The 26,321-nt window shown below is 38.0% G+C and overlaps 1 protein-coding gene across 1 annotated transcript; it reads right to left on the bottom strand.

Moving 5' to 3' along the window:
• Window positions 1-15,664: 15,664 nt before the first annotated feature.
• On the bottom strand, window positions 15,665-25,271 carry LOC131322224 (putative SWI/SNF-related matrix-associated actin-dependent regulator of chromatin subfamily A member 3-like 1). The gene is made up of 4 exons (XM_058353479.1): window positions 24,666-25,271; window positions 22,678-23,838; window positions 21,186-21,477; window positions 15,665-16,704 (listed from the first exon to the last, which is right to left on the bottom strand). The coding sequence occupies exons 1-4, from the start codon at window positions 25,035-25,037 to the stop codon at window positions 15,902-15,904; spliced, it is 2,628 nt and encodes an 875-aa protein (XP_058209462.1). The 5' UTR covers window positions 25,038-25,271; the 3' UTR covers window positions 15,665-15,901.
• Window positions 25,272-26,321: the final 1,050 nt, after the last annotated feature.

Raw genomic sequence — 26,321 nt, 5'->3', positions numbered from 1 at the left:
TATAGTAGGAGTAATTGATGCACCCCGGGGTCTAATAAAAAAAAACCCCATGAAAATGGGACCACAAAATAAGACAATAATATAAAACCATGCCGATGAATCGGTATTTCGAAATAATGATTATGGGTCCCATTGGGATAGGTGGGGGGAATGGGATAACTAGATTCTAAAGCTTTCCCATATTCCTGACGCGTACGCATCGGATAACTCATATCCGTACTTCAAAATTGCCAACGAATTTGCAACCAATGACACTTTTTCATCTTTTTTTATATGAAAGTTGAGAGTTCGATTCTTGTCAGGAGTGCGAGTGCGAGTGCTTAGTGCGGTAGTTAAAGTCCTTCGGAATTGCCCCACCCGTATGCCGCTTTGCGGTACCCCTTCTTCATCTTCTTAGGAATAGGCTAGACATATTAAGTAAAAAAAAAAAAATTACTCCAAAATTGTCGTGGGCCCGTGGCCGTCAATTATCAACAACGGGGAGCGTTTGAATTTATTTTTTCATTTTTGGTTCCACCGGTAAGGGTATTCGAGCCGGTTTACTAATCCTAGCCCCATCTTGCTGCTGTTTCTTCGAGCTTTAAGGCTTTGCTGCCGCTGTTTCTTCGGGCTAAGGCTCCGTGGCTTTTGCTACTTTGCGATGTGTCAGGACTCTGCCAAGGAAGAGCTCATCAAAGGTCGCCGCGGTATTAAATCTAGCTTATACCATGCTAAGAAGGTTTTTGAAGCCTGTCATGACGTCGAAGCCAACGCCTTGCCAAGAAGCTTCTGTCATGCTTTGATGGCTCTTAAAGCTTTCCACAATGTTGAAGCCATGCTAGGAGGTTCTTGAAGCCTGCCACAACGCCGAAGCCAATGCCTTGCCAAGAAGCTTCTGTCATGCTCGGATGGCATTTGAAGCATGCCACAATGTTGAAGCCACCGCCTTGCTAAGAAGCTTATGCCATGAAGTTGGAGCGACCACAGTAGAAGCAAACGAGAGCGAGGGAGCGACGTACTCTACCTTCTACCATCGTTCTTGGAGTTTGATGGATTCATGCCAAAAGCAGGCCAAGGCAAGCCACCTACCCTTCCTTCTGTAGTCATCCGTGAAGTTGGAGAGCCTAGTGCAAAAGCCAACCAGACCCATGGAGCGATTCTACCTTCCACAATCATCCGTGCAACATGAGGATTCATGCAAAGCAAGCCAACACATCTGCCACCCCCCCCCCCCCCCCCATGAAGTTGAAGAGATTGTAGCAAAAGCAAGCGAAAGCAAGAGAGCGACTCTACCTTTTGCATGTTTTGTGAATCGGAGGGACCACAAAAGGAGCACACCAAGGCAATGGAGCGACTCTACCTTTTGTCATCATCCATGGAGTCAGACGGATTTAGCAAAAGCAAACGAAGGCAAGAGAGCGACCTTGTGCCATCACCAACGAAGCTGGAGAGTTTATGCCAAAGCAAGCTGAGGCAAAGAACATCTCTTCCTCCTGCCATCCTCCATGAAGCTTGAGGGGGCACTCTAACGTGGCAATGCTTGGAGCGCCTTAGGTCTACGTTTGCATAGAAGATGTGTTGGGGAGTATGGGGTCTTGATTTGAACTTTGAGACTAAAGATATACCAATTCTTTTGAGAAGTCAAATGAACAATCTGTCCACACGATCCACCACATGTTGCTTTCTCTTATTTGGTTTGAGAAAATAAAATTCAACATTTAGTCTACTTATCCCTTGAAGGATAAAGTAAACACAATTTTTTTGTTATGACTGTGCTTCGAATTGAAATTCTAAGCTGCCTACATACCCAAAATGAGATCAAGCCAAATGTAGTTCAAAAGGATTTTATTTTTTTATTTTTGGATGACTGAGCTCGAAATTCAAGTTGCCTACGTATCCAAAATGGGATCAAGTCAAACGTAGTTCATAAGGATTTTATTTTTTTATTTTTGGATGACTGAGCTCGAAATTCAAGCTGCCTACGTACCCAAAATGGGATCAAGTCAAACGTAGTTCATATTTTATGTTTTTTTTTTGGTTTGCCATTCACAGTTTAAACTCATGCGGGCCAGGAGCAACATGCAGTTTAGGCTCATACGTCATGGAGTATTGCAAAATCTTCAAACTTGCGAAGATGGAAGATAGTTTAGCCTCGTATCCAGGAGCATATTTGAATTTGACGTTCTTTGAAGAATAACTTGTTGACTTGGTGGAGTTAGCAGGTTTGAAGGCTCAAAGATTGTTGTGATCGAGTACGATGTTGCTTCATCTTCGTCCTCTTTGTCATTGTACTCCGATTTTGGTGAACCAACAGAAGAATCAAACTCTTGGGATGAAGGCTCTCCACTTGCTTTCAATTCACTTGAAGAAGAGTTTTCTTGGCACCGGTGATCTTGTTGTTCTTGAAAAAATTCGTCTTCTTTTTTAGAAATTGAAACGCTAAGCTCCATGTCATGAGCTCGTGTGGCCAGCTCTTCAAAAGTCTTTGGTTTTATGCCTTGCAAAATATATTGAAGGCTCCAACACATCCCTTTGGTGCACATTTCAATGGCCGAGGCTTCTGACATGCGATCTTTGCAATTGAGGCTCAAGCTTCTCCATCTATTGATGTAGTCAATGACTGACTCGCCTTCTTGTTGACGAGTGTTGCTGAGTTCAACCATGCTAACAATTCGTCGTGTGCTGAAAAACCTATTGAGGAAATCCCGCTGCAATTGGTCCCAACTGTCTATGGAATTTGGCTCCAAGTCTATGTACCAGTCAAAAGCATAACCTTTCAATGAGCGTACAAATTGTTTGACGAGTAGATCTCCATCCGTTCCAGCACTACCACATGTTTCCACGAAGTGCGCAAGATGCTGTTTGGGGTTGCCTTTGCCATCAAATTGTTGGAATTTTGGAGGTTGATAATTTTCTGGCATCTTCAACTGTTCGATCCTCCGTGTGTACGGCTTAATGTATGATCGAAAAGTTTTTGATCCCCTTACATCTTTTTCAGCAATTGCCCCCATGATGAATTCCTTCAATTGATGAGCAGGTATTGATCCATCATCGGAGACTTGAATCTTTTTACTTGAAGTCTCTGAGTTTGTTGAGACTTTGAGTGCTTTGTGTAAAATACCTTCGCGCGAGACTAAGAAAATATCTCCTGGTGTAGCTTTGTGCGAGGTTTTGAGAACGTCTTGCTGAATAGATTCAAGCGAAGTTTTGAGGATGATGCGTGGAGTTACTTCAGTCATAGATCCAGACGAAATTTTCTCTCTGCTCCTTGACATTCCCACTTGATCCACCTTATCTGAAAGCTCTTTAAGTTGAGCTTCTTGTCGTTGATTGTACTTCACAAGCTTTTCAAGTGTCTTGGTCAATGCCGCAAGTTGTTCCTCAAGAGAAGACGATTGCACCATCATGACCGGCATGACTTCGTCATCAGTGTAGTGCAGATCTTCATAAGGAGGGGAATGTGCAGATTTGTTGCTTTTCCTCGACCTTCGGAGGATGGACGGGTGTAGGAACACGTGCTCGCCCTTATTGGTGTCAACTTCTTTTGCCCCCAACATGCTTAATAAGCGGCTTGATTTGTGTGGCGTCATGGAATATGCACTTTTATTTCCTCCAGACATATTTGATAAAAGGTGTAACCTTCAAATTTGATTTGGAAAAAGAAGAGATGAGAGGCAGAGATTGTCCCACTGGACGTGCCAAAATCTGTTGAACACAAATTTCGAGTCTACGGAAAAGACGGAAAGATGCTGAATAAGTCAATTTTATTAATTTGGGAAATTTAGGGTTACAATCTCTGATGCAATTTTCAAAGAAAATTAATCCTCTGATTCTTCTCTTCGGATGCTGAAACGAGGGCTTAACAGCTTGATCTCGATTTGAACTGCGATATCTTCTGCGGTCTTTGCGAAGATGACAACGACTTTGTCGGACTTTGACTTGAGGGCTTTGACGCTTCTTCTCAAGTTGAATTGCTTGATCTTCTCCAATTCGCTTGAAAAGGACGGCGGATTTTTGGATATTGACTTGAGAGCTTTGGAGCTTCTTCTCAAATCGGTCTTTGAGATCTTCTTCAATTTGGTTGAAGAAGATACAAATTTGCAGATGTTGACTTAAATTGGTACTTGAGATCTTCTTCAATTTGGTAGAAGAAGACTGATGATTGGTGGATTTGGCTTGAACGTTCTTCAGGGCTTGGATGCTTTGAACTGAAGAGCGTCTGACTTGATGTGGACTTGAAAGATTCTGAAGGGCCTTCGCAGCTTTGATCTTCAGAACTTTAAAGCTTGCTTGGATGCTTGGATTTTGATGATGGAGATTTGACTTGAGCGTTCTTCAGGGCTTTGAAGCTTTGATCTGAAAAACCATCTTGTTTGATGTGGACTTGACTTGAATGTTCTTCAGAGTTTTGAAGCTTTGATCTGAAGAACCTTCTTGTCGGATGCAGACTTGAAGACTTCTGAAGAGCTTGAGGGCTTTGATCTTCAGAGCTCTGGAGCTTGTGTGCTTCAATGTCAGATGGAAAAATATGAGAGGAAACACCTCTATTTATAAGGATTTGGGTGGAGACCCCGACCCTAACCTTCCTTATTGATCTCTTTAATTATTTCCTTTGTTGAAAAAGGAATAATAATAATTTGATAATTACCTTTCCTTTCTTTTTATTTTAGAAAAGGTAATTATATATAAAGAGATAAATTATTATTCACCAATTAGCCTAATTTAATTGGCCGGATTTGATAAAATAATAACTGTGTCATTTTGACACGTGGTACCATTTGATTGGCCGGACTTGATAAAATAATACCTGTGTCATTTTGACACGTGGCACCATTTGATTGGTCCATTTACATGCCTCTGACTTTTGACCATGGACACTTGGCATCACTTAATTGGCCCGTCCATGAAACTTTGACCTTGACTTAAAGGCACTTGGCGACATTTGATTGGCCAATTTGTATGCCCTAGCAAGACGTGGCGATTTGTGATAGGCTAGAAATTTTACATGCCTCATCCACGCCAAGATAAGTTGAACCTTGATAAGTTGTGTCAAATCCACTAACCAACCGAATTAACATTTGAGGCTCCCGATAATTTTATTAACTTTATTTTATACACCGAGAAAAAGAATGAAGGCAAAATACAAGAGCGATATGCCAAAAAAGGGAACACATCGCCCAACCAAAGCAAGAGAGCCTTCCGATTCTATACTAGTGCTCTATATCCTCTATTGTTGTTTGTTCCAGTCTATTCTGAAATAGTAATTCAGTAACACTAGATTATTTGCCTGATTGCATCTCGTTTTAACAAATTATTACTCGGTTCGTGCGACTCATAAAACGTACTCAAACCACATACAACTCATTGAGATCGGCTCACTTCATACATAAGCTACGTTTTTTATTTTTTTTAATGGGCAATAAATAAGCTAAATTTTAATTTTAAAGCTTATTAAATTTTCAAATCAAGCTTGAACAGTCACAGGGGTTGATTTGTTTATCTGATCTGCTAGCCCTAGCTATTACAATTTACAGGGGATTGATCCACTCACTTAAAAACAAGTATCCTATCCTTATCGGTGCAGCATTATATTTGGTGCAAGCCCCTTTGTACGTCTTAGAAAAATCTTCTCCAAAGAAAGGATAAGATTGATAATTACACACTGATTCTCAAATTTCTTTTCTTTACGATCGAGAAAGATTCAAAGGGTGATTTTCAAAAGAATATTACTATTTCTATGCAGTTGTTTTTATTTATTGTCATTTTGTTTATTTAGATATTCAAAGAAGTTTTAAATTTATTTTTTTTTTGTATTTAATTTCTCACCGACGTCTTTAGGTAGTGCTTTCAAAAGATTAACATTGTTGTCTTTCATTGAAATTGGAAAAGTTTGTGTATAATTTTATTATCTTAGCGTAATAAAAAGTTTGTGTCAAAAAATGTAATAGATAGGAGTACATGTTTTACGAATATTTGAAGGAAAGGAAGAAATATTTGGTTTAAAAATTTAAGTTGTCATCCTCATTTTCAAATAATTCGTAAACTAATCTTCCATTTATTACATTACGTAGCCATTGTCAAATATAATAAATTTATCGTAAGAGGCATTTATTGTACTTTTTTTTTTTACGCCCCAAACGCCTCTAATGAGCCTCGAACCCCGGTCTTCCTTGTGAGAGGATTAGAAGATAACTGCTGAGCTACAAGCCCTTTGGTTATTTGTTGTAGCTTATACGATAATATTTTTATATTTTATTTGCGTTTATGATTAATTTATTGTATATGAAAATTTTATCACAACGGACATTTGTTAGCATAACGATACAGAGTAAATTTGTTATATTTTTGTATTACTTTCATGGGTGAGTACAATAAATTTAAGTAATTGACCAATATTGCGTATTTGCAAGTGGAGTAAAGTACACTTGGTATTTCTTTTACACTCTCATGTACATGGGTGGGGTTCGATTCCCGTAAGTACTTATCCCTCTTCCCAAATCTCAGAAAATAGAGTAGATTAGGTTTGTCGAATGAAAAAAGAAAAAAGAAGACGACAGAGGACAGAGGACAGAGGACAATATTGCGTATCTAAATTTCTCTTCTAGATAATAAGCTTCAAGAAAAATGTAATTAAACGCCGTAAATCACGTTGACCAGCAAATTTGACACGTGCTATTAACAGTACAAAGTGGACACGAAACGTGTTTTGTAAAAATAAATGTTGGACACGTGTATTTTGGATTTTCCAATAAAGTCAGTGGGACTCATCTTAAACTCATCCAATTCTTTTAACCCAATTCCACGTTTTATAAATTTTCATTTTAACAAGCTCCAACCCCTTTTGAGGTCCCTAAAATACCATTTTACCCTTGTCATCTTTTGATATCCAATGGTAATGCCACAAATATATTTCTTCCTTTTCGTCAAATATTCGTGAATATAACTTTAGAGAAAATTAAATAGGCATTCTACATCCAGCTCCTGCTTAAGTTCTAGTAGTCCATGACATCATAATGCGTTATTTTTTTCATCCTGTAAATGGGAGGTTAGTTTAGGAATTATTTGAAAATACAAATGACAACTTGAATATAAAAACCAAATAGGAGGAGGACTTTAGGGCCCGTTCCAGAACCGAAATAAGAACTTATTTTTTTGTCTAATAAGAAGCCTTGTTTCGGAAAATAAGAAGGTTGGTACTTATTTTGGAAGAATTTATATAGATACCGACCGGCCGGGGAGGAAAATCGTACCGACGGCAGCGCCGAGCAGTCTCCGGCCACCGGACGGCAGATCCGAGCCGTCCAAAAACTCTAAAAAAAAATCGAGGGGGCCAACGTGGAAATTAACGGCATTCGAGGTGTGTAGGTTGCTTGATCCGAGCACCCCTTTTTCGTGTATGGATCGGCCGTCCGGTGGCCGGAGACTGCTCGGCGCGGCCGTCGGTACGATTTCCTTCCGCCGGCGCCCATTCTCATAGCAACAGTCTTATTTTTTGTATAAGGCAACTTCAAGCTCAAAAATCATGTGTTTACGTAAATAATTTTCTTATCACTATGGATCTTGTTTGATAGATCTCATTGAGATCTTTAATACGGTGCAAAAAAAAAATTGAATTTTTTTTTCATTTACATTATTTTTGAGTTTAAAAATGTGAAAAGAACTTTTTATTTGGGTTTTGTGGAATGACCCTTCTTATTTTTTAATGAGAAGTTCCAAAATAAGTACTTATTTTTTAAGAAAGTTTCCGGAATGGAGCCTAGTATCACTATGGTTCAGAACCAAAAACTGCCACGTGCAAGAGTAAAATGATTAAAAACGGTATTTTTATCTATAACTTTTAAGATCAATACACTGCGGTAGGAGCAACAACTATTTATACATTACAACCATAATACTGGAAAACAAGTTAAAGTTAGGTAATAAATTTTCAAACTTATCGTTCCTTCGCACAAAAAAGATAATAGGCGACAAAGCGGGTCAAAAAAATTGAGTCCGCGAATAGGCATGATTTGAATTCCAAGATGGTTCCCGACTCTCAAGTGCTCTACCATGGATACAGACCGGATGTATACCCACATGAAGTCTGACTAGTTCAACCTAAATTCGAAATCTCGAAGTGAGAGATATTGGGTGGAGGACAAATCCTCAGGAAAATCCTAATGATTTTTAAGATTCTAATATTAACTTTTTGATAGATATATAGCTCATAGCTTAATTACCATGTACTATTTCATTCAGTTATTCAATTCTTTTTCATTTACGCAAATAGTAGATGCTTCTTTTCTTATTATCATCGATCGAATAGTAACTCTGTTATTATTCCATCTCTTGCTGTCTATGGATCCACATATATACATTTTTATGTCAAGTATTAATATTAGACACATAGTAAGTTAGTAACATTCAAAATTGCGGTAGCTTGCAACACTATAATAACAAAATCTCTACATTATTTTGACAAATTATTAGTATTAAAACTTCAAGAAAATTGGCATAGGTAAAATCATTACAACAGCATATTCAAAAAAGCATTTCAAATATCATTTTGATGAGTTTTTAAGACCAAAACTTAAACAAATTTAATAAAAGATTGATCCCAACCCCAGTTATTTTATGAGGGCTATTAAATTACAGACAACGAATATTTGACTTGTTGAGAAACACAAATCCAAGACCAACATCTTATCATACAAACCAAAGAAAGGTTTGATATTCCTTCACATGCTCTTATGACTTTTTCCCCAAGATTCATCCTATCAAGCCTAACTTTAAAGGAAGTGCTCAAATCCTTAACCTCGAATCAATTGTAGATTTAAAACGTAGTAACCTGAGGCCACTGGAGATTTGTGTAGTCGTTAATTTCAGGGTTCCAGCATTAGTCGAGATGAGACAAAGTAGCCCGAACATCTAGTAACTAATCAAAGAAAAGAAAACCACACCTCTTGTTAACTAGAGATAATTTCCTTGTACGCCCCCATATTGTTTGCCTTTTTTATTAAAAGATGATGTCAATTTTTTGGGATTTTTTCAGATAAAAAATTTACATAAGTAGGTTTTTGTTGCACCAATTTAAATAACTAGTAGTAATTGGGATCTTTTAATTGGTGTATATGAGCTTTGTTTTTTAAAGTCAAAAGTGACACAATGTTTAAAAAGACAAATAATATGAGACGGAAGGATCATTTACTATTATAACTAACTTGAGCTCAATACAATATACTTCATCTGTCTCTTTTTAAGTATTTACTTTGTAAATTTAACATTATATGGAAACATAATCATTACACCTCAAACAATATAACATACTACAATGACCCATTAATTAGAGACATCATCATTACATATTTTTACGCTAGTTTTTCATGAATGAATCTACCGTAAGGGTCCAAATAGGAAATTTATTAACTTTTACCAACTAACTTTTTAACAGAGACGAAAATAATATTTTGTAAAGGAGTAGGTCTCTAGGGCAGGGAGTTTAGCAATGAGGAGTTGGAGATGGGCCTATGGCAATGTCTTTTTATTTACCTTTTGTGCTTATAAATTCAAAGCCAAGAAAACGTTTGAAACTCTGCACCAAACTTAACCCAATTCGGAGGTCAATTTCAGACCCGTCCTTTGTGGTTTTCTGCTTGGTGGAACTTGAAAAGGTCACAATTATTTGTGTTCATGCATCTGTCAAAATGCCAATGGTTTTGGGAATTTGGTCAATATTCCAAGTTCAACTCCTGTGCAATGAATTCGTCAAAACCATCCCAAGTCTTGAAGAGCAAGGGAATTGCAGCCATTGTCAAACAAAAAACTGAATAACCAAAGTCAACTAAGCTTAAGTATTGTATACAACACAGCTATAAATTAATGCTTTTTTTTATTAACCGTATATACGGACCAGCTTGCGCGCACCTCGACTAATTTCGAAGTTCTAAAGTTAACAATCTGGCAAACTTTGCCCCTCAGTGGTCCCAAGGTTTGGAATGTTTGGCTTCCGTAGGATTTAAGCATATGACCTCATGGAGGACAAACAATAACTCCCTCCAACCCGAGTTTTTGGTCCCAATTAATACTTCTTAGTTTCCTAAAAAGATTGTCCAAGTTGAAAAGTAATTGACAAAAAGTAATGAGTTTACTCTTTTATCCTTAATTTTTGAAAGTAAATACATGCAACGATGATGTTTTGAAGGGTAAGTACAAAAGAAAAAAAATATGACAAGTGCAATGATAGTGTTTCCCTAAATCCTCCAAAAGGGACTAATAAATTAGGACAAATGAAGTATTATTTTCTCATGCCCACCAAATCCCTCATAGTTAATACGAATATAAATGTGTTTTGATAGAAACAAACTTCCTCTTGAAACAGTAACTTGGGGATTCACGACGTCGATAAACCAACAAGAACAATGATTAGCCAGTTTAAGTAACTGAACACCCATGCACATCTGCAGATATTGACGTATTAGACCTTCAGTTAGCGAACGGTGAAATTGATCTCTTATTAGTCGGGACCATTAGGTGGGATACCGTGTTATCAAAATAAAAGTTGACGTATTTAGCACATAATAAAAGTTGACGTATTTAGCACATAATACATGACGATAAGATGTTGATCTAAACAAGGCCATGTTTGGACAAAAAGAAAGAGATAACAAAACAATGAAGTAAAAAACTACTGAGCAAATTTCTTTCCTCATACTGTAGTATTTAGGTTTAGATAAGGTAATTGATTCTTACACATACGTCCTTTTTTACAATCATACTGTCTTTTTGCAATGTGAATTTATAACATTAACCTTTCATTTATATACTCTTTCACATTTAGAAAGACAACATTGTAAATTGACATCACAAAAAGATGAAAATGGAGTTTAGTTATCACGTGATTATGATGAGAATACAGTCAAGAGGTACAAACAAGTTCATTTTTTTCCCCTAGGAGAAACACATGGGCGATATGTACAATTACTTTCTTTTTCTTTTTCTTTTCATAAATTTGAGATCAAAACATAGGGCACCATATATCTCCTTATCACAATCTTTTTGACCTTACTATCAACCGTTGATTAGATGTAATGTGACACATGAAAACAACTCAAAAATGCAATACATGTGAGTGTCACATCTTGGCTAGTGAAAATAAGAGGTCATTGAAATCTAGGAATTCTCATTGGAAAGCACATAGACCCCACACTAATCTATGGTGGAAAAAACTTGCACTTCGTAGCGAAATCCACACCAATGTATGGTGGGAAGGGCCCCTTAAAGCATTCAATAACTTGTCCATTACAACGTTCAACGAAGCATTGTTGTTTAACTTCCCCAGGGGCCCAGAGCTGCATAGTTCAGCACTCCCTTGGCTTAGTACAAAAAAAGAAGGTATCCATGATTAGTCGAGGTGCGCCTAAACTGACCCCCCCCCCGTTATCAAAAACATAAGAAGAATGTATCTAGGATTTTACAGAAGTAGCAACAGATTCTGAAAAGTGCGAAGCATTGTGGAAACAAAGTCAAAAACAGATGGGACAGGAAAAATAGAAGAAAAAAAATCTATGAAATCTGCTGCTATATACCAAGCCAAGTTCAGAAGATCAGACCTAGGAATAACTTTCTTCTTTCACTGCATTTTAAGGAAATCATTTGGCATCAAGTCACAAATAGAGCCTCTCTATGCACATTAAAACATGCATGTCAAAACTTCCAACCCATGTCTCATACTCATAGAGATATTTCAAACTCAAAAGATTATTGAGAGGCCAAAAGCAGGCATTCGCCATTTGCATATCAAACCATGCCATAAGATTGCCTTTTCTTAACCTGTGAACCTTTTGCGACTCCCCCTGGAAAAGAGGTTGCTCGATATACACCTTGTTGTGCTAGACTACAGGTAGAGCGGATATCAAGGCCATCTCGAACGAACAACACAATGTCGTAAAACCTAACTGAGTTCAGCCTGGCGACTAGGGAAAATGTCTCGAGTTAATCCATCCCAAATGTATGACCCTGGCAACTGACTGAACCTTGAAGTTCTCAGTATTACCATTAGGATGGTTATTTGACTGCACAAATCAAGCACCAACCAACTTTTCAAACATCATTATGGCAAGGGGTGTTTTCCTCATCCATTGACTATTTACACTAAGGAGACTAATAACTGTACAGGCTCAGTCAAAATGATTATCATGGGAAAGACAATTTGGTTCATCGATCCTACTTATATACCCAGAATCCAAAATGCATGCTTCCAAGCGACTAGACACTCCAAAACAGATAAGGTTGTTACAAACTCCAACGCCCACCCAAAAACCACGATCTTTGCTCCTACTTTAAACCCAGGATCTCCCATGTAAACTTCTGATGTAAGACTCAACACCCTATCAGATGAGGTCAGGGTTCTTAAAAATGCTACAGGAAAATAAGGTGGAACAAAGACAGTAGACAAGAATTAACGGGTAATTGCTAGAAAGATGAGGACGAACCAACTTATCAACCAGATGTTATGTATAGTAATAGCCTTTGCACAAAGGGATTGGAACTTTGGAAATACATTGGACAACTACAGGTAATGAGTATGATACAATTCAATTTCCCATAACAGGTAATTAGTCTCACTCATTTTCCTGTAGCTATTAGCATCCCACATGGTCAAATGCAACAACGGGTCCAGTTATACTGGATCTAAAATCCTTTCTAACAACGAAAACCAGCTGCAAATTTCTGAACACTATGTTGTCCATGGCTCCACGCCAAGGATATCTATGGATATCTGAAACACAAATTCACAACACACATTATAGAAAACCCTTATCACCACTAACTCAGCTCCCATACGAACAACATGAGAACACAGATACCTAAGGGTTGCCAATCATTATTACCAATAAAATATAATACTGGAATAAGGCAGCAACAAACAAACTAGTTTATATGATGAAAAGGTAACAGGAAGCAAAACTAACCACTGGACTCCAACTAATATGTCAAAAACCCGCTTCACTTCATATTCAAGACAAATAGCAATAAAACACTTCAATTGTGTACATTAACAAGTCGTACACAAGATTATAAAACAAGGGTGCTCGCTACCAAAGAACATCAAAACCCAGAAGTTCAGAACTCTTTTATCAAGAGTTTAGCAGGAAATTTCAAGCAAAACTATGTTCACTACCTCAGTACTTGCACTGTATGGACGTCTATAATGACACCCTCTTCAGCCTGTCATTGCTATAAATCAACAAGGCCTCAGGTAATCCAGTATGGGTTCAGGGGTTACTCACACATCCCAGGACTGAGGGCCCACCATAGGTCCAAAGGTGAGTACTGGTGTGGGTATCTTGTATGTGCTTGTATCTAGAATCAGGCACGGGTGTCTTGTATGTGCTTGTATCTAGAATCAGGCACATCAAACTCAAAATTGTAAGATGCAACCCGGTCTAAAGATTTGGATCTGGGGGATACATCATCGAATGGGAGAAAACTATCTTATATATGAAAGTAAAACTTGTTCATCATATATCGTTATGTACGCATACATAAACTACACGGGCAACACAAAGAATAGAATGCAATGACAATTGTCCAAATCTAGTACATTGGCAAACCAACTAGGGCTAGTATAGTGGCCACCCTCGGACACTCTCTACTTAGAGGTCAAGAGGTCAAATCTTGCCAAAGGCAAGAAGAATTGATTACTAATTTTCCTGTATGGGAGTCCTTCATTGTTACTTGTAAGTTAATTAATTTCCCGTATGATGCTATTTCTTGGGTTGTTCTGCATTGGTCTTGATTTAATTTTTTTGCGGACCTCACATAGGGTCCCATATTATAGCTCTTTGAATCTAAGAAGCATTTCCAGGCCTCTCATATCTGTATCCCAGATGGGTCAGACACAGACATGCTCAGACGCGTTTTCGACAAGTGAAAAATATGTGTACAAGTATTTAAATAATTTTACGAGTCAGACAGGTTTTGGACAAGCAACCAAGAGCCAACATCAACAGAGATCAATTGAGAGAGAGAGAGACCAAATCAAGCCCTCCAAAAACCCTAGTTGAAGTATTTATCTGCTTCTCTCTGTCTGCTTTCTCTCCTCTTCATCTTCATCCCAACCCTATATTATGGAAAATACACATTATATAGTATATGCATTTTGTACATACATATAATGGCAGCCTCGACCAGAGCGAAAGTGCGGCGTGTCCGGAAACTCGGGATCCTAAATGGATTAAATACTTGTATTTAACGTAGCCCCAAGTTCCCAACGTGTGCCGGTCCTAGTTTTTGGGAAAATCACATGTCCACATATGTATGTAGTGTTGTGTCAGTGTCAATGTCCATGTCCCATGTTTGTATCCGTGCTTCCTAGCTTTAAATGTAATTCTCCAAGCGCTTAACTTTAAAATATATAATTGGCATTTGGCAATGATTTAACCTCTCTTTTTACGTTTTTGTAAAAGGGACACTACAGAGAAAGAGGATCAACGTTTTTGTGAAAAGGAAACTAAAGAAAAAGAGGATCTGACCCCTATCCCGCACAAGTACATGTGTCGGGACATGGAAACTTCAGCAAAAGTCAAAAATTAGTGCAACATTGTTATGATGCCAGGTTTACGCCTCATCCTGTCGAGACAATACCTTTTGCCGTGATGTCTTGGCTATGTGAGACCCAATTACCAAGACCAAGACAAGATTTTTATCATGAGAAGGGAAGCCTTACACGTATGCCAACAGAAAGCAAGGGTATAAGCTTCTCATTTAACTTAACAGCAACCAACCCACACTTCCTGCAGAAGTCTTCAAAAAAGAGCAGTGAAATGTTACATGGATCCTTCATTTTGGCTCAAGTACCCGTGTCAGTGTGTCTGACACCCGTATCCTTTTGGACACTCGGGTCCTCTAATTGTTACTCCCTCTGTCCCATAATATTTGTCCGGTCCGCAAAACGGAGACGTAAAAATAATACAATTTTTGTAAGAAAAGTTGGAAAAAAATTCAACAATTTACTAGATCTTGACGAGTTCTTTTAACTTATAAAAAAAATTGAATTTTTTCTTGAAAGAAATACATTATTTTATAGTCCTCGTTTTGCGGACCGGACAAATATTATGGAACGGAGGGCGTAAGATACTTACAGAAAAGGAATATCAAATTAGCAAGAAAAGCAATATTTTGAGTATTTCACACAGACAGAAATAGGAAAATAGCAAAAACATAATTTTTTTAACCCTTTCTTGTTTAAATACATTTGTAAACATAGTTTACGGCACATAGGGAAATAGCAAAAACATAATTTTTTTAACCCTTTCTTGTTTAAATACATTTGTAAACATAGTTTACGGCACATAATCTGTGAAAATTATGCAATATATAATACAAACAAGAGTTCAGGACGTATCCCCGTACCCGTACCCAAGTTGGGGACACATCCACGTATCCTAAGATTTAAGTTTAGGAAGGTCTGACGCTTGGACTTGCACCCGCACCCAATAGTCACACCCGAGTCCATGAAACATTAGAGCACAGAATATAATTCCTCTGTCAACACAAAAAACTAAGAAAGTGCCTTAAAACCACTATTCCCCGTATAAGTATACTTCCTGGTTTCCATTTCTAATATTCATTTCTCACACAACCAGTTTCATAATAGAAATGAAAAGGCAAAAATAATTCTTTGAACTTCCTATCACACAAAAAATGACTTATTTCAAATCCATTTTTTGACATTCTTCCTTTCCCACCAGTGATAAAAGGTAAGTCGGAAAGTTCAAAAGAGGTCATATTACATATGCCACATTTTGTATGTGTTGAAAGATGTGCACACCTAATACCAGAGAGGTACAAAAGCTTTGCGTAGATTGTAACTTACACAAAATTACAAACTGCGCATATAACATGCAAGTTTAGAAGTATTTTATGCAAGAGTACGGGTAACTCACAAGGACATTAGGGTCCGGAGATCATCTACACTAACATCCCTCCTATCCTTTGGGCCCTTCCTTCCGAAAGCTTCTCTTGCAAGTTTCTTCTTTTTCTCCTGCAATTCCAAAATCCTCTCTTCAATGCTATTTTGAGCAATCATCCTCACAATCTTAACATCCTCTTTCTGTCCAATCCTGTGGACCCGGTCCATAGCCTGCTCCTCAACGGCAGGGTTCCACCATGGTTCCAACAGGTACACCCTAGAAGCAGCAGTAAGATTTATACCAACCCCTGAAGCTTTCAGGCTTGCTAGTAAAACTGTGGGTCCGTCCGGTGCAAGGAGTCCGAATTCTTGGATTGCTTGAGCTCTTCTTTTTGCATTCATTGACCCATCTAAGCGCAGAATCTTGAACCCAGCTGTTTTTAGCGGTTCTTCAAGCAAAATCAGCATCTTCCGAAATTGGGAAAAAACGACTGATTTCGTGCTTGGGTTCTGATCCCTTGATGCTGATAGAAGTTTCAAGAGAGCAGAAACTTTGGAAGATGTTATACATTCGGAGGCTCTGGAATTGTCTGTGTCAGAAGGTTCCGGTGGGGAGGAGAAGAGGTCAGACTCTGACAATGGATGGCGGCATAAGGGGCAGCAAGGTTTGGTCCGTTTGAGGGTCTTTAAGATGCAGGATCGACAGAAGATGTGAGCACAACATGTGATAACAATATCTGTAGGAGGAGCAATACAAATTGGGCAGTCTAAGTCCTCCCCATCTTGGAGCAATGAAACCAGCTTTGTCAGCAATTCTGGATTGTTGGATACATCTGCTAGATTCAATCGATAGTCATGAGAGCTCAACATAGTTAAATAATAAAGAAAAGGAACAATTCAAGAAAGCTGGAACTATTTTAGGAGCTTTCTTCCATGACATGATCAAAAGTTGATTTAAAAGAAAGTAAATTAAGAAAGCAACAATAGTAGGTAACAACTTTATCAGCATTTGACATTTATTTGGCATCCATAGACAAAGACCGATAAAGATTTGCCAAACAAATGAACAAATGTGCACTTAAAGGCAGTCGAGATACTGCACACAAACACATAACTGTATTGTGGCATAGTGGTTGACATTTTAAATTATGGTGGTCTGGAATGGGTGCCACAAGCATAACCTAACTGTTTAAGGACTATGAGAAAAGTAACGAGCATTATTACCAGAAAAATACAGAACTGCCTACGCCAGGTAAACAGAAGCAAATAATTTTCCACAACGAACTGCTTTGGAGGAAGAGAGCAGATGCCCAAACCCAGCCGACGTTTAAAATCTCAATTGACAATAATAGCTCTTGGGTAAGTAAAGATTTAAACACTTCAACGTCAGGCCATCAGTAACATATTACCCCGACTTCATTATTATATTTAAACTCTTTAGAATCCCAATAATATTTCATTATTTCTCTTCTTTTTTGTCTGGTTTGAGAAAAGAAAGTTTTGCAACCTTTCAGCAAATGAAACAAATCTTTAGTTAATCCAACATGTTTGAATGAATAATTTTACCTGGAAAAAAAAATGTTTGAATGGTTCTCAATGATTCGAGAATTTTCTCCAAAATTTATAACTTACTCGGTCATAACTTTAGTCCAAAAAATGTCAAGGAGATTTACACCAACTAATTAACAGTGAACGTTAACCATTCGTCCACAAAGCCAAAAAGTATCCAAGCAGATGCTAGGATATTCACCTTGAGCAACACATTATCTAAAACCGTGGAACGGGACAGCTAGGTCATTCCATAAAAATAAATATTCTAATCAGTGCCCGGATGCAAGAAAGAGAAGCAAGGGTTACTGCATAACGAGTATAAGTAAATGTAGGGAGGTCTCTCCCGAACAGGCAAAATAATTATCCGAGCTCGTGACACAAGGGTCCATGTTGTAAATAGGTTGGACCCTACTGCCAATCAAGAAGATGATCGGCGATAGATGTAAACGGCACGAAGGGCCGGATGAGGATATGAACTGTTCAGCAGTATGGAGGCCGGGCAGGGGAAGAGCCCTAACCCATATTGCCTTAAGTGACAAAGCGGTAAGGATATTCTGGAAGATTCCAGTACAATTATACTCCGTGATGGAGTAAGATCCCAAGAATAAAGGAGGATGCTCGGCTTGCTATAAGGAAGAATCACATGAGGACTAAGGCAGTAACTTGATAAGAGAATGAGAATCCAATCTATTCTGGGTTTCCTATACGAGGTAGGAAACCTAGGGCAATTAGGATGCTTAGGCAACAAGTATGTACACGTCTATATATACGAGGTACACCTAGAGATAAAGGTACGCGGTTTATTGCAATTGAATCACTTTCCTACTGATAATTAGGGTTTCTCTAGTATGTGATACTAACTTAGGCATCGGATAGCCTTTGCCAACAAGAGGCAAAGGTGCGCTCACCCCTGTCCGTTTTGCAGCTAGGGTTCCAGCAAAGAATTAGGGTTCCGACGAGGAAGCACGTGAGGCTGTTCAATAAAAAAAGCTACTACTAGCACTAAGAGAATTTATTCCCCTTACAGTAATGACGTTTACAAGAGAGAGATTATGAAGTAAGAAAGGATACTTATTGAACACTTGACTGGTAAGGGATGGTATCTGTAGACACACCCCAATAAAGAGGAGAGGGAACTTGTACACAACAGAAGAAATCATGTGGAGTGCAGGCTGGTAATAAAAAAAATAAACTATTCAAAAACATAACCTAAATAGGTTTTATGACATTACAATATTAATTCTAAAAACCTTTTATGTTTTCCAAGTGGGGATTACAGAAATATGAATAAACTTTATTGGAAGCAATTACAAATACTTATTAATGGTTATATGCACCCGAAGTAGGTCTAGATCAATACATTTACAAGAACTACTTGTACTACTGCTAAGTTAATTCGGGGAAATTGAGGGATAGAATTAATTTTAGCAAAACTCTTAGAGCTTGTCCCAATTGATTGAACATTACCTCCGAAGCAATATAAGAGCCTGGATGTTTTAACATAGTATCAGAGCAAGGGTATTAGAGGCTTTTGAACAAGACTCCCTTGATTGCCTCATTGTTTGTGCCTTAAAGTGCACCCTGTTTCTTAGTGATCCTTTTGTTTGGATTCTTTATTTACCTTTCCAGTTGTAAGTCAGGGTCGCATGTGCAAGGGATTGTTAGAGCAGACCTTGTCCCACATTGATTAAGTATTAGCTCCAAAACTAGTATATGAATCTGGGTGGTCTCTCAATTCATTGCCAACTGGTTTTAGGTTGAATGCTTCAATAGAAACCCACTAAACAAAGTTCACTACAGGTGAAACAGAAGTATGCAGAAGCAGATAGATATCTCCTAGCAGAACTAGGACTGTTACTCGAAAGTTAAGGCTTCAAATAGAAATTCCATCAAAACAGATTGAAGATAAAATGTGGAGTCCAATAAGATGCCTTGGCTCAAACCAGGACCCATCGAACAACACATTAACCATCTTAAAAATCTGGCATAGGGACCTACCTCTGGAAAACTAGACCAGCGGCATGCAAACTCAAAGCACCCATAGAATATGACCACTGTTGATCTATAACATGATTATGATTTTTATTTAGTGATCCCATCAATTCCCAAATTAACAAAATGGACCGATTTAATTGGCAAATTTCCTTGACGGAAGCTTATGAGCATGTTTGGTTTAAATATGCCCAAAAGATGTCCTTCCTAATTGGGAAATATTAGATTGTTAACCACCAACTCATCTAAAGTTTAAGTTGTTAGAGAGAGGGCAAACTTAATTATTTATACCTTCAACACGCCCACTCACGTGTAACAAGGCTCTCCTCCATAAGCGGGCTAAACACGTGTAAATATTTTAACATTAGGTAGGCGGTGAGGTTCGAACATAAGATCTATTGCCTGCTCTGATACCAAATTAGTTTTGGTATTGAGGGGAAAAACTTATCAAGAAATCCTTGTTCTATGCTAACACTGCTAATATTTTCTATAGAGGATCTCAAAGAGGCCAGTTTTTCATGCCTCGTACGTTTCCTAATTTAATTCGTGCAACATGTTATGTCCCACTCTTAGCAAGTGAAAGTCAACAAGAACTTCTACGATCACAAACAGATAAACTACCTATAAATCCTTCATCTGCCCAGTCCATGGGCCCATGCACCTAATCTTATGAATGTGTTTCATCCCATTAAATAGTAACACAATATCATCTCTTCCTCGCACTACACAATATTCATAAGAATCAGGAATGAAAGAAAGAACAAAAAGGGTATAGGAGGGTGATTCATTCACCAAAACAATAAGACAAGAAGAACTCAAATAAGATACTACCCTATACAATAAGAATGAAAATTCCATATAAAGATTATGAGAAACTAAGAGTACCAAATAAGTAAGAGAATCCTAAAGTTAGTGTTATTAGCCGGGCAACAACCAATTTTGATAAGGGGAAAAAAGACATGTGAGAGTTAAGAGGTAATACAGAACATAAAAACAATAAATTAACAAAAAAAAGAGAATGAGAAGGATATTGCGAAATAGAAAGATTAAAGTACCAATGGTAGAACACTCCTTCGAATGTATGGCTGTTTGGGAGTCCTTTTTTCTTTTAGTATTTTAGATTAGATTGTGAATTGAAGAATTTTTATATTATGAATATGTAGAGTGTTTGGATGAGATGTGCAGAATAGATTTTCCAACATAGTAGTGTTTGGGTGTATAATCATCAAAATAGATTCTGAGTTAGTTTTTTACCATGTTGCCCTTGGTCATTTATGATGGTATTATGCTATATATGAATAGCCCTTTTAGACATACATATTTTTGGATATTGTTAAAAAAAAATATGTTTGGTCCTTTCACTTTACAAATACTTGTGTCCCACATTTGAAAGTCTCAATCGATTTTTTTATTTTTTTTTTGCTAAGCATAAAGTCTCAAGTATTACCTTAACAAATGCTACCATTTACAACTATTTTGTGATAGAGATAGAAAATAAAATCATAGAGGGCAGAGATCAAAATTCTAACAATCCCAAATAAGGTACAAACAAGGGTAAAAATGTCTTTTTATCATAAACCACAAATGAGAAGTGGAAAAGGCGCAATTCAAAAGCCAAAAAAGTAAGCATCCAAACACCCTCTTTAAGATAATAATGCATATTTCAACACCCACCTTCAAGATAATACTAGCGGAGCTCTCATGGGATGCCTCTAAAAAGTTATGCCAACGCATGAACATGAATCAATGTACAAGAAATCAGGTGAAATACCTTCAATATTGTTAGATGGAAGCAATAATTTGAGATCTGAAGGGCACAAGGCTAAATCTGTACAAATCTGACGAAGCCGTAAAAGTATGCTAAGCACAGTTGAGTAATTTCTAGTCACACTACCAGTGTGTATATAGTTTCGGACAACACTCTTTGCCTCACTTTCCATCCTGTCATACAACTCACGTTCTTCTGCAGAAAGTTCCACAAAACAAGTCTCGACGGTTTTAGGTGGCAAGCCAATTAAACCCTTATCTTTTGTTCTCCTCAAAGAAATGGTTGCCATTAGCACCTATTACATAACAAGGACAATGAATAAGACACATTGTCGTAACAAAAGAGTAGGTAAACAAAAAGTCACATATGAATGAAACAAAGGAAAAGGAAGGAAAATGAAAAACAGTCATGCGCTGACACCATTGGAATCAATAATAGGGTTCCCATAAGTACAACTCCGATCACACACCATTACACAACTGTCGCAGAAGGTTTAGCAACCTACAGTTACGTTCCTGTAAACTAAGTTTATCATTACTGCTTTGATCACCAACTAACAGTCAAATGCTTTTGACTTTTCCAAAAGATAAATTTATCCTTCATCTGACTTTGCTCTAGAAACCAAGTTCTTTATATAATTGAAGTGGACTATTTCACTATTATACAGTAGTGTACTGGGAAAATATTTCATCTATTGGCACCGTAAACAGGAGGTATTCTCTCATACAGACTGATTCAGCTGGTAAAATATAGACCGAATGACAAAAAAGACACAAGTACAATTTATTTCGTAACAAAATGTTTCACTGCATGAGAAAACGATATACGCAGAAAGAAATGATGGGAACACATACCTACATTAGGAACAAACAGGTAAGTATGCGATGACTAGCAATACTGGGAATTGACACCACACGACACTTGCAACCAAAGAAGATAAGCAGAAAATAGTATACATCCACATCTACACAATAAACAGTCCTATATCAGCGAAAAGCTCTTTCGAAAGAACAATGACCATCATCAACTTGACAATGTCAAGAATAAGCAGGCTCGGCTCCCAAAAGGCCCTAACAGACTGCAAGAACCACATGATTGGATCTCTGGGATCCTCAAATAATGAGGATTGAGGGGCAGTGGGACCAATCAAGCAGATCAGATTGAGAGTCAAGTCTCCATTCACCATTTATGGATGTATGCAACTGCAGTGCATGCGTTCATAATTGCTTGCCTACGCACAAGAGATATGTGAGAGAGAAGCATAATTTTTGAGATGGAGAAGTTCAAAGATTGTTTCCCAGAATTCTTCAGAAAATAGGTTCTGAACAACTCCTGACTGCACCATATATATGAAAGAGACCACACTAACTCCCTAAAGTGACAGTTTTCAAACAATAAGAAGCTGTTTGTTATTCTGAATGAAGAAGGCAATGCAGTTATAGTCCAAATAAGAGTATGTCATGGGCTGACTAACCAAAGGGTATTATGTGCTTACTTGCAACCGCAAGAGACCCTTCTCATTTCCCTGAGCAAGTGGCCTCTGAACCAAGCTATTCCAATAGCTTTTAATTGAGAATGGCTCGAACCTCAAAAAAGCCATGAGAGAGAATAAGTCCACCGAGCCATTTTGTATAGGTGTCCCCGTTACAACCCACCTCCTCTTGGCATTCAAGCTAGTGACAGCCCGGCTCTGCTGAGCATTGACATTCTTAATTACATGAGCCTCATCCAGTATGATTCGCCACCACTCAATCTTCTTCATAGGTGAATCAGGCCAATTTTCTTCACTAGCTAAAGTGCTATAAGTTGTCAAAACTATATCATACTTCTGAAGCTCCTCTTCGTCGGAAGTCCGTTCTCCGTAATACATGTACACCTTCAACCTTCCTGGTCTAGTGTGTTCCCCTAACTGTGTCACCCATGTTGAAAATACAGATGGAGGACAAACAATCAACGTCGTTTTCGAAACTGAAGATCCAGTCGGAGTACCTCTTTCCAACATTTTTTCCAAATGGGTATCTACAGTTTTCCTTTTCTTCCGTGACTTGCTATAATTTTTACTCTCCCTCCCCCGCTTCGCCTTTCTGCTGCCCGAAACAACCAATCCATCATTCCCTTCACCTATTTCCTCACACTGTTCTACATTTACTCTACCACCATCAATTGAAGAGGGAATAACACTACCACTACCATACCTATCGAAAGCAATCAAAGAAAGCAATGTGAGAGTCTTACCCAATCCCATGTCATCGGCGAATATCCCACCCCTTATTGGTTGTGGTCGTGTATCGGTCTGATAATTCGTCAACACATTGACATAACCCCCATCTCTCTCCTCCCAAAAAGGTGGCAATTCGCAACCATTCTCCCTATTAACCATCCACCCCAGAGCTTCCTTTTGGTGCACAAAAAGCTCTGATTTTATAACCTCTGTAGGCGGCTCCACCACCTCCATTGCCCCCTTCCTCCTCACATTCTCATCAACCAACTTAAATATATCATCCAAACTCCTCCCATCCTCACTCCTCCTCTCCTTCACCACTACCGCCTCCGATAACCCAAACCCCGCCTCCTCATTCGAAATCAACTGCAACCCACCTAACGAAATCGCAGATTGGACAAATGAAAACGCCTCCCGCCGAGCAAACACGTGCACCTGCAGGGCTGAGGGTGTAAGGTTCAAGTGGGTGATTTCTCACAAGGACCTTTCATAGTTTGCAGCCAAAATTTTCGCTACTTATAACCCCACAAAAAAAAAACTCTAAATTGCCCCAAATGCATGCAAACTTCAAGCATCCTCTTCTTTCGGCATGAATGTCATTTTTAAATTACTTATATTTCCCAAAATAGTATATTTTCTATAATTTTGAAAACTTTGCTTAATAGAAACAATTAGAGCAATGATTTTCACTTTCCATTTTCATGTATGGACACCATTTCTAGTTATTTTAGTGAAACTTTAATATTTAATTTTTCCACTAAAGACAATAAAAGGAGTGCATGCATAAAAAAGAGTGTGAAAATCATTTCCCATCAATTGATATTTATCAAATAACATATAAAAACATAATACATTTAAAAATATAAACCATTTTTTGAGATGTTCAGACTAATGAGTAATGAAAGCGGACACCGGAAAAAAATATTGGCGCTAAAGGATAAGTCTCGGAGAAAACCAAGATTACATTTATCAATATATATATATATATATGGAAATGATTTTGCCACTTTTTTTTAACGCCACTCCCTGCAAGTGCACTAAAAATACATATATATATGGAAATGATTTTGCCACTTTTTTTTAACGCCACTCCCTGCAAGTGCACTAAAAATACATGGAGTGGCGTTAACAAAAAAGAGAGTGGCAAAATCAGCAGCCATATATATATACACACCTCTTAATTTAAAAAAAAACAAAAAAAAAAACTTACATATTAATCTAATTTTTAAACCTACTAAAAACCTGGCTCCGCCCCTGCGTACCTGGACCGGAATCTTGTAGCGGAAACCCCTATTAGGCGTTTTGGGAACAATGCCCTCGACAGAAATGAGATTCTCATCGATCAAGGGGGAAAGAACCTTAGCCACCGACTGCTCGATGTGGCCGACCTGGAGGGTTCTAGTGTTGAGCACCTTGATCGCGTTGGTGTCGTAAGGGTTGAGGGGCTCGCGGACTAGGCCGACCATCTCGCGGCCGCTGATCCGGCCGGAGTAGTACTGTAGGCCGACGATGTTGGCGATGGTGAAGCCCAGCATGAAGGTCTCGGAGGTGTCGTCGTCGGGGGGCTGGGACGGGGATTGGGGCCAGCAGTCGAGGGTCATGAAGAAGTTCACTGGGTCGCCTTCTTCGTCCATTGAAGAGGTTTCCTTGGCTGTGGATTTTTTTGGGGAGTGCGTGGAATAGTGGGGGAAACGGTGTGGTGGTGGTGGTATTTGTTGTTTTTTGAAAAGGGGAAGGCGGGTAGAGAGAGAAATCTGAGGAGAGAGAGAGAGTGATGGGAGTTCGGTGGAGCGAGAGAGAAGGCCGCGTTTGCCTGGTAGTGTATTTTGACGGTTTTGGGCTTTCTTTGCAAGAGGCTTTCCAAAGCCAGCTTTGAGAAAAAGCTAGTAGTAGTACGGAGTGGAGTATCTTTTCACGCAGCTTTTTATAGTATTATATTACTAGTAAAAGTTTTTTTTTTTTTTTGGAAAAACTATTTTTGTGATTCCGAATAAGAAATTATGGATTGTGACATATCTATTTGTTTGTTGATATATACAGTAGTAAGTACATAATTAATATCTAATATGCGTAGTGATAATTAATATTCGTATCTATTTATATGAATACGCCTAAATAAATATGTATAATACAAATAGTATAATTTCTATATAAAGAAATCTATATAAAGAAATATATAAATAAATAGGTATGTGAATATGAATACGTATATATCCTACAAATATGTGTGTGTGTGTGTGTAAACAATAAAAACACATTGCATTCATATTTCATATATACTTTGGTATTCAAGCAATTTGTTAAACTGTGAAGAGCAAACTAATCTCGAAAATCGAAACCAAAAAAAAAAAAATACTAATCTCGAAAACTTGAGAATTTAGAACAAGAATTTAAAAATTAATAGAAACCTATTTTTCAGTAACTCTTTATTCCGATAATGTTATTTTCTAAAATTCGTGCCAAATTCTTTAATAACGAAAATTTAAAATCAATGCCCGTCATATATAGACCACCTAGGCTAATTTTGGCTTGAATAGATAAGTTGTTATTCAGGTCCAAAAGTTGGCTTATGAAATGTGCCGGCTATTTCACACGCACACGCATACCAGCACCCGAACACAAAAACCACAAAAACACCCCTGAGACTAACCAAGCCTATGGAAACCCTATATCTGGAAACCTCGCCCCATTGAATCCAATCAGTCCTAATAAACTAATTATGTTAAATGAGTCTAATTAGTCCTTTAATGAGTCCAAATCCCATTCTCTGAACTCAATAGATGAGATTAGGATAGCTTCATATTGGAAAGTAATTGAGAATTTGGTATACTCTTCCATGCAATGTAGTTATGAAATTGTATTTCTATGCTTATATCTATCTGCACAAGTACAGTGCACCGGGACTCTTGGAGGATACT

Source organism: Rhododendron vialii, chromosome 4a (genome assembly GCF_030253575.1).
Source record: "Rhododendron vialii isolate Sample 1 chromosome 4a, ASM3025357v1".
Taxonomy (NCBI): domain Eukaryota; kingdom Viridiplantae; phylum Streptophyta; class Magnoliopsida; order Ericales; family Ericaceae; genus Rhododendron; species Rhododendron vialii.
Note: the sequence above shows the minus strand (reverse complement) of the source record. Positions and strands in the feature narration are given on the sequence as shown.

Coding starts and splice junctions, on each gene's coding strand:
- LOC131322224 (XM_058353479.1), bottom strand. CDS start 25,037: ATGGACGAAGAAGGCGACCCAGTGAACTTCTTCATGACCCTCGACTGC. Junction 21,478..22,677: donor AGGGTCTCTTGCGGTTGCAA/GTAAGCACATAA, acceptor GTTATGTAATAG/GTGCTAATGGCAACCATTTC. Junction 16,705..21,185: donor TCCATCTAACAATATTGAAG/GTATTTCACCTG, acceptor TGAATCTAGCAG/ATGTATCCAACAATCCAGAA.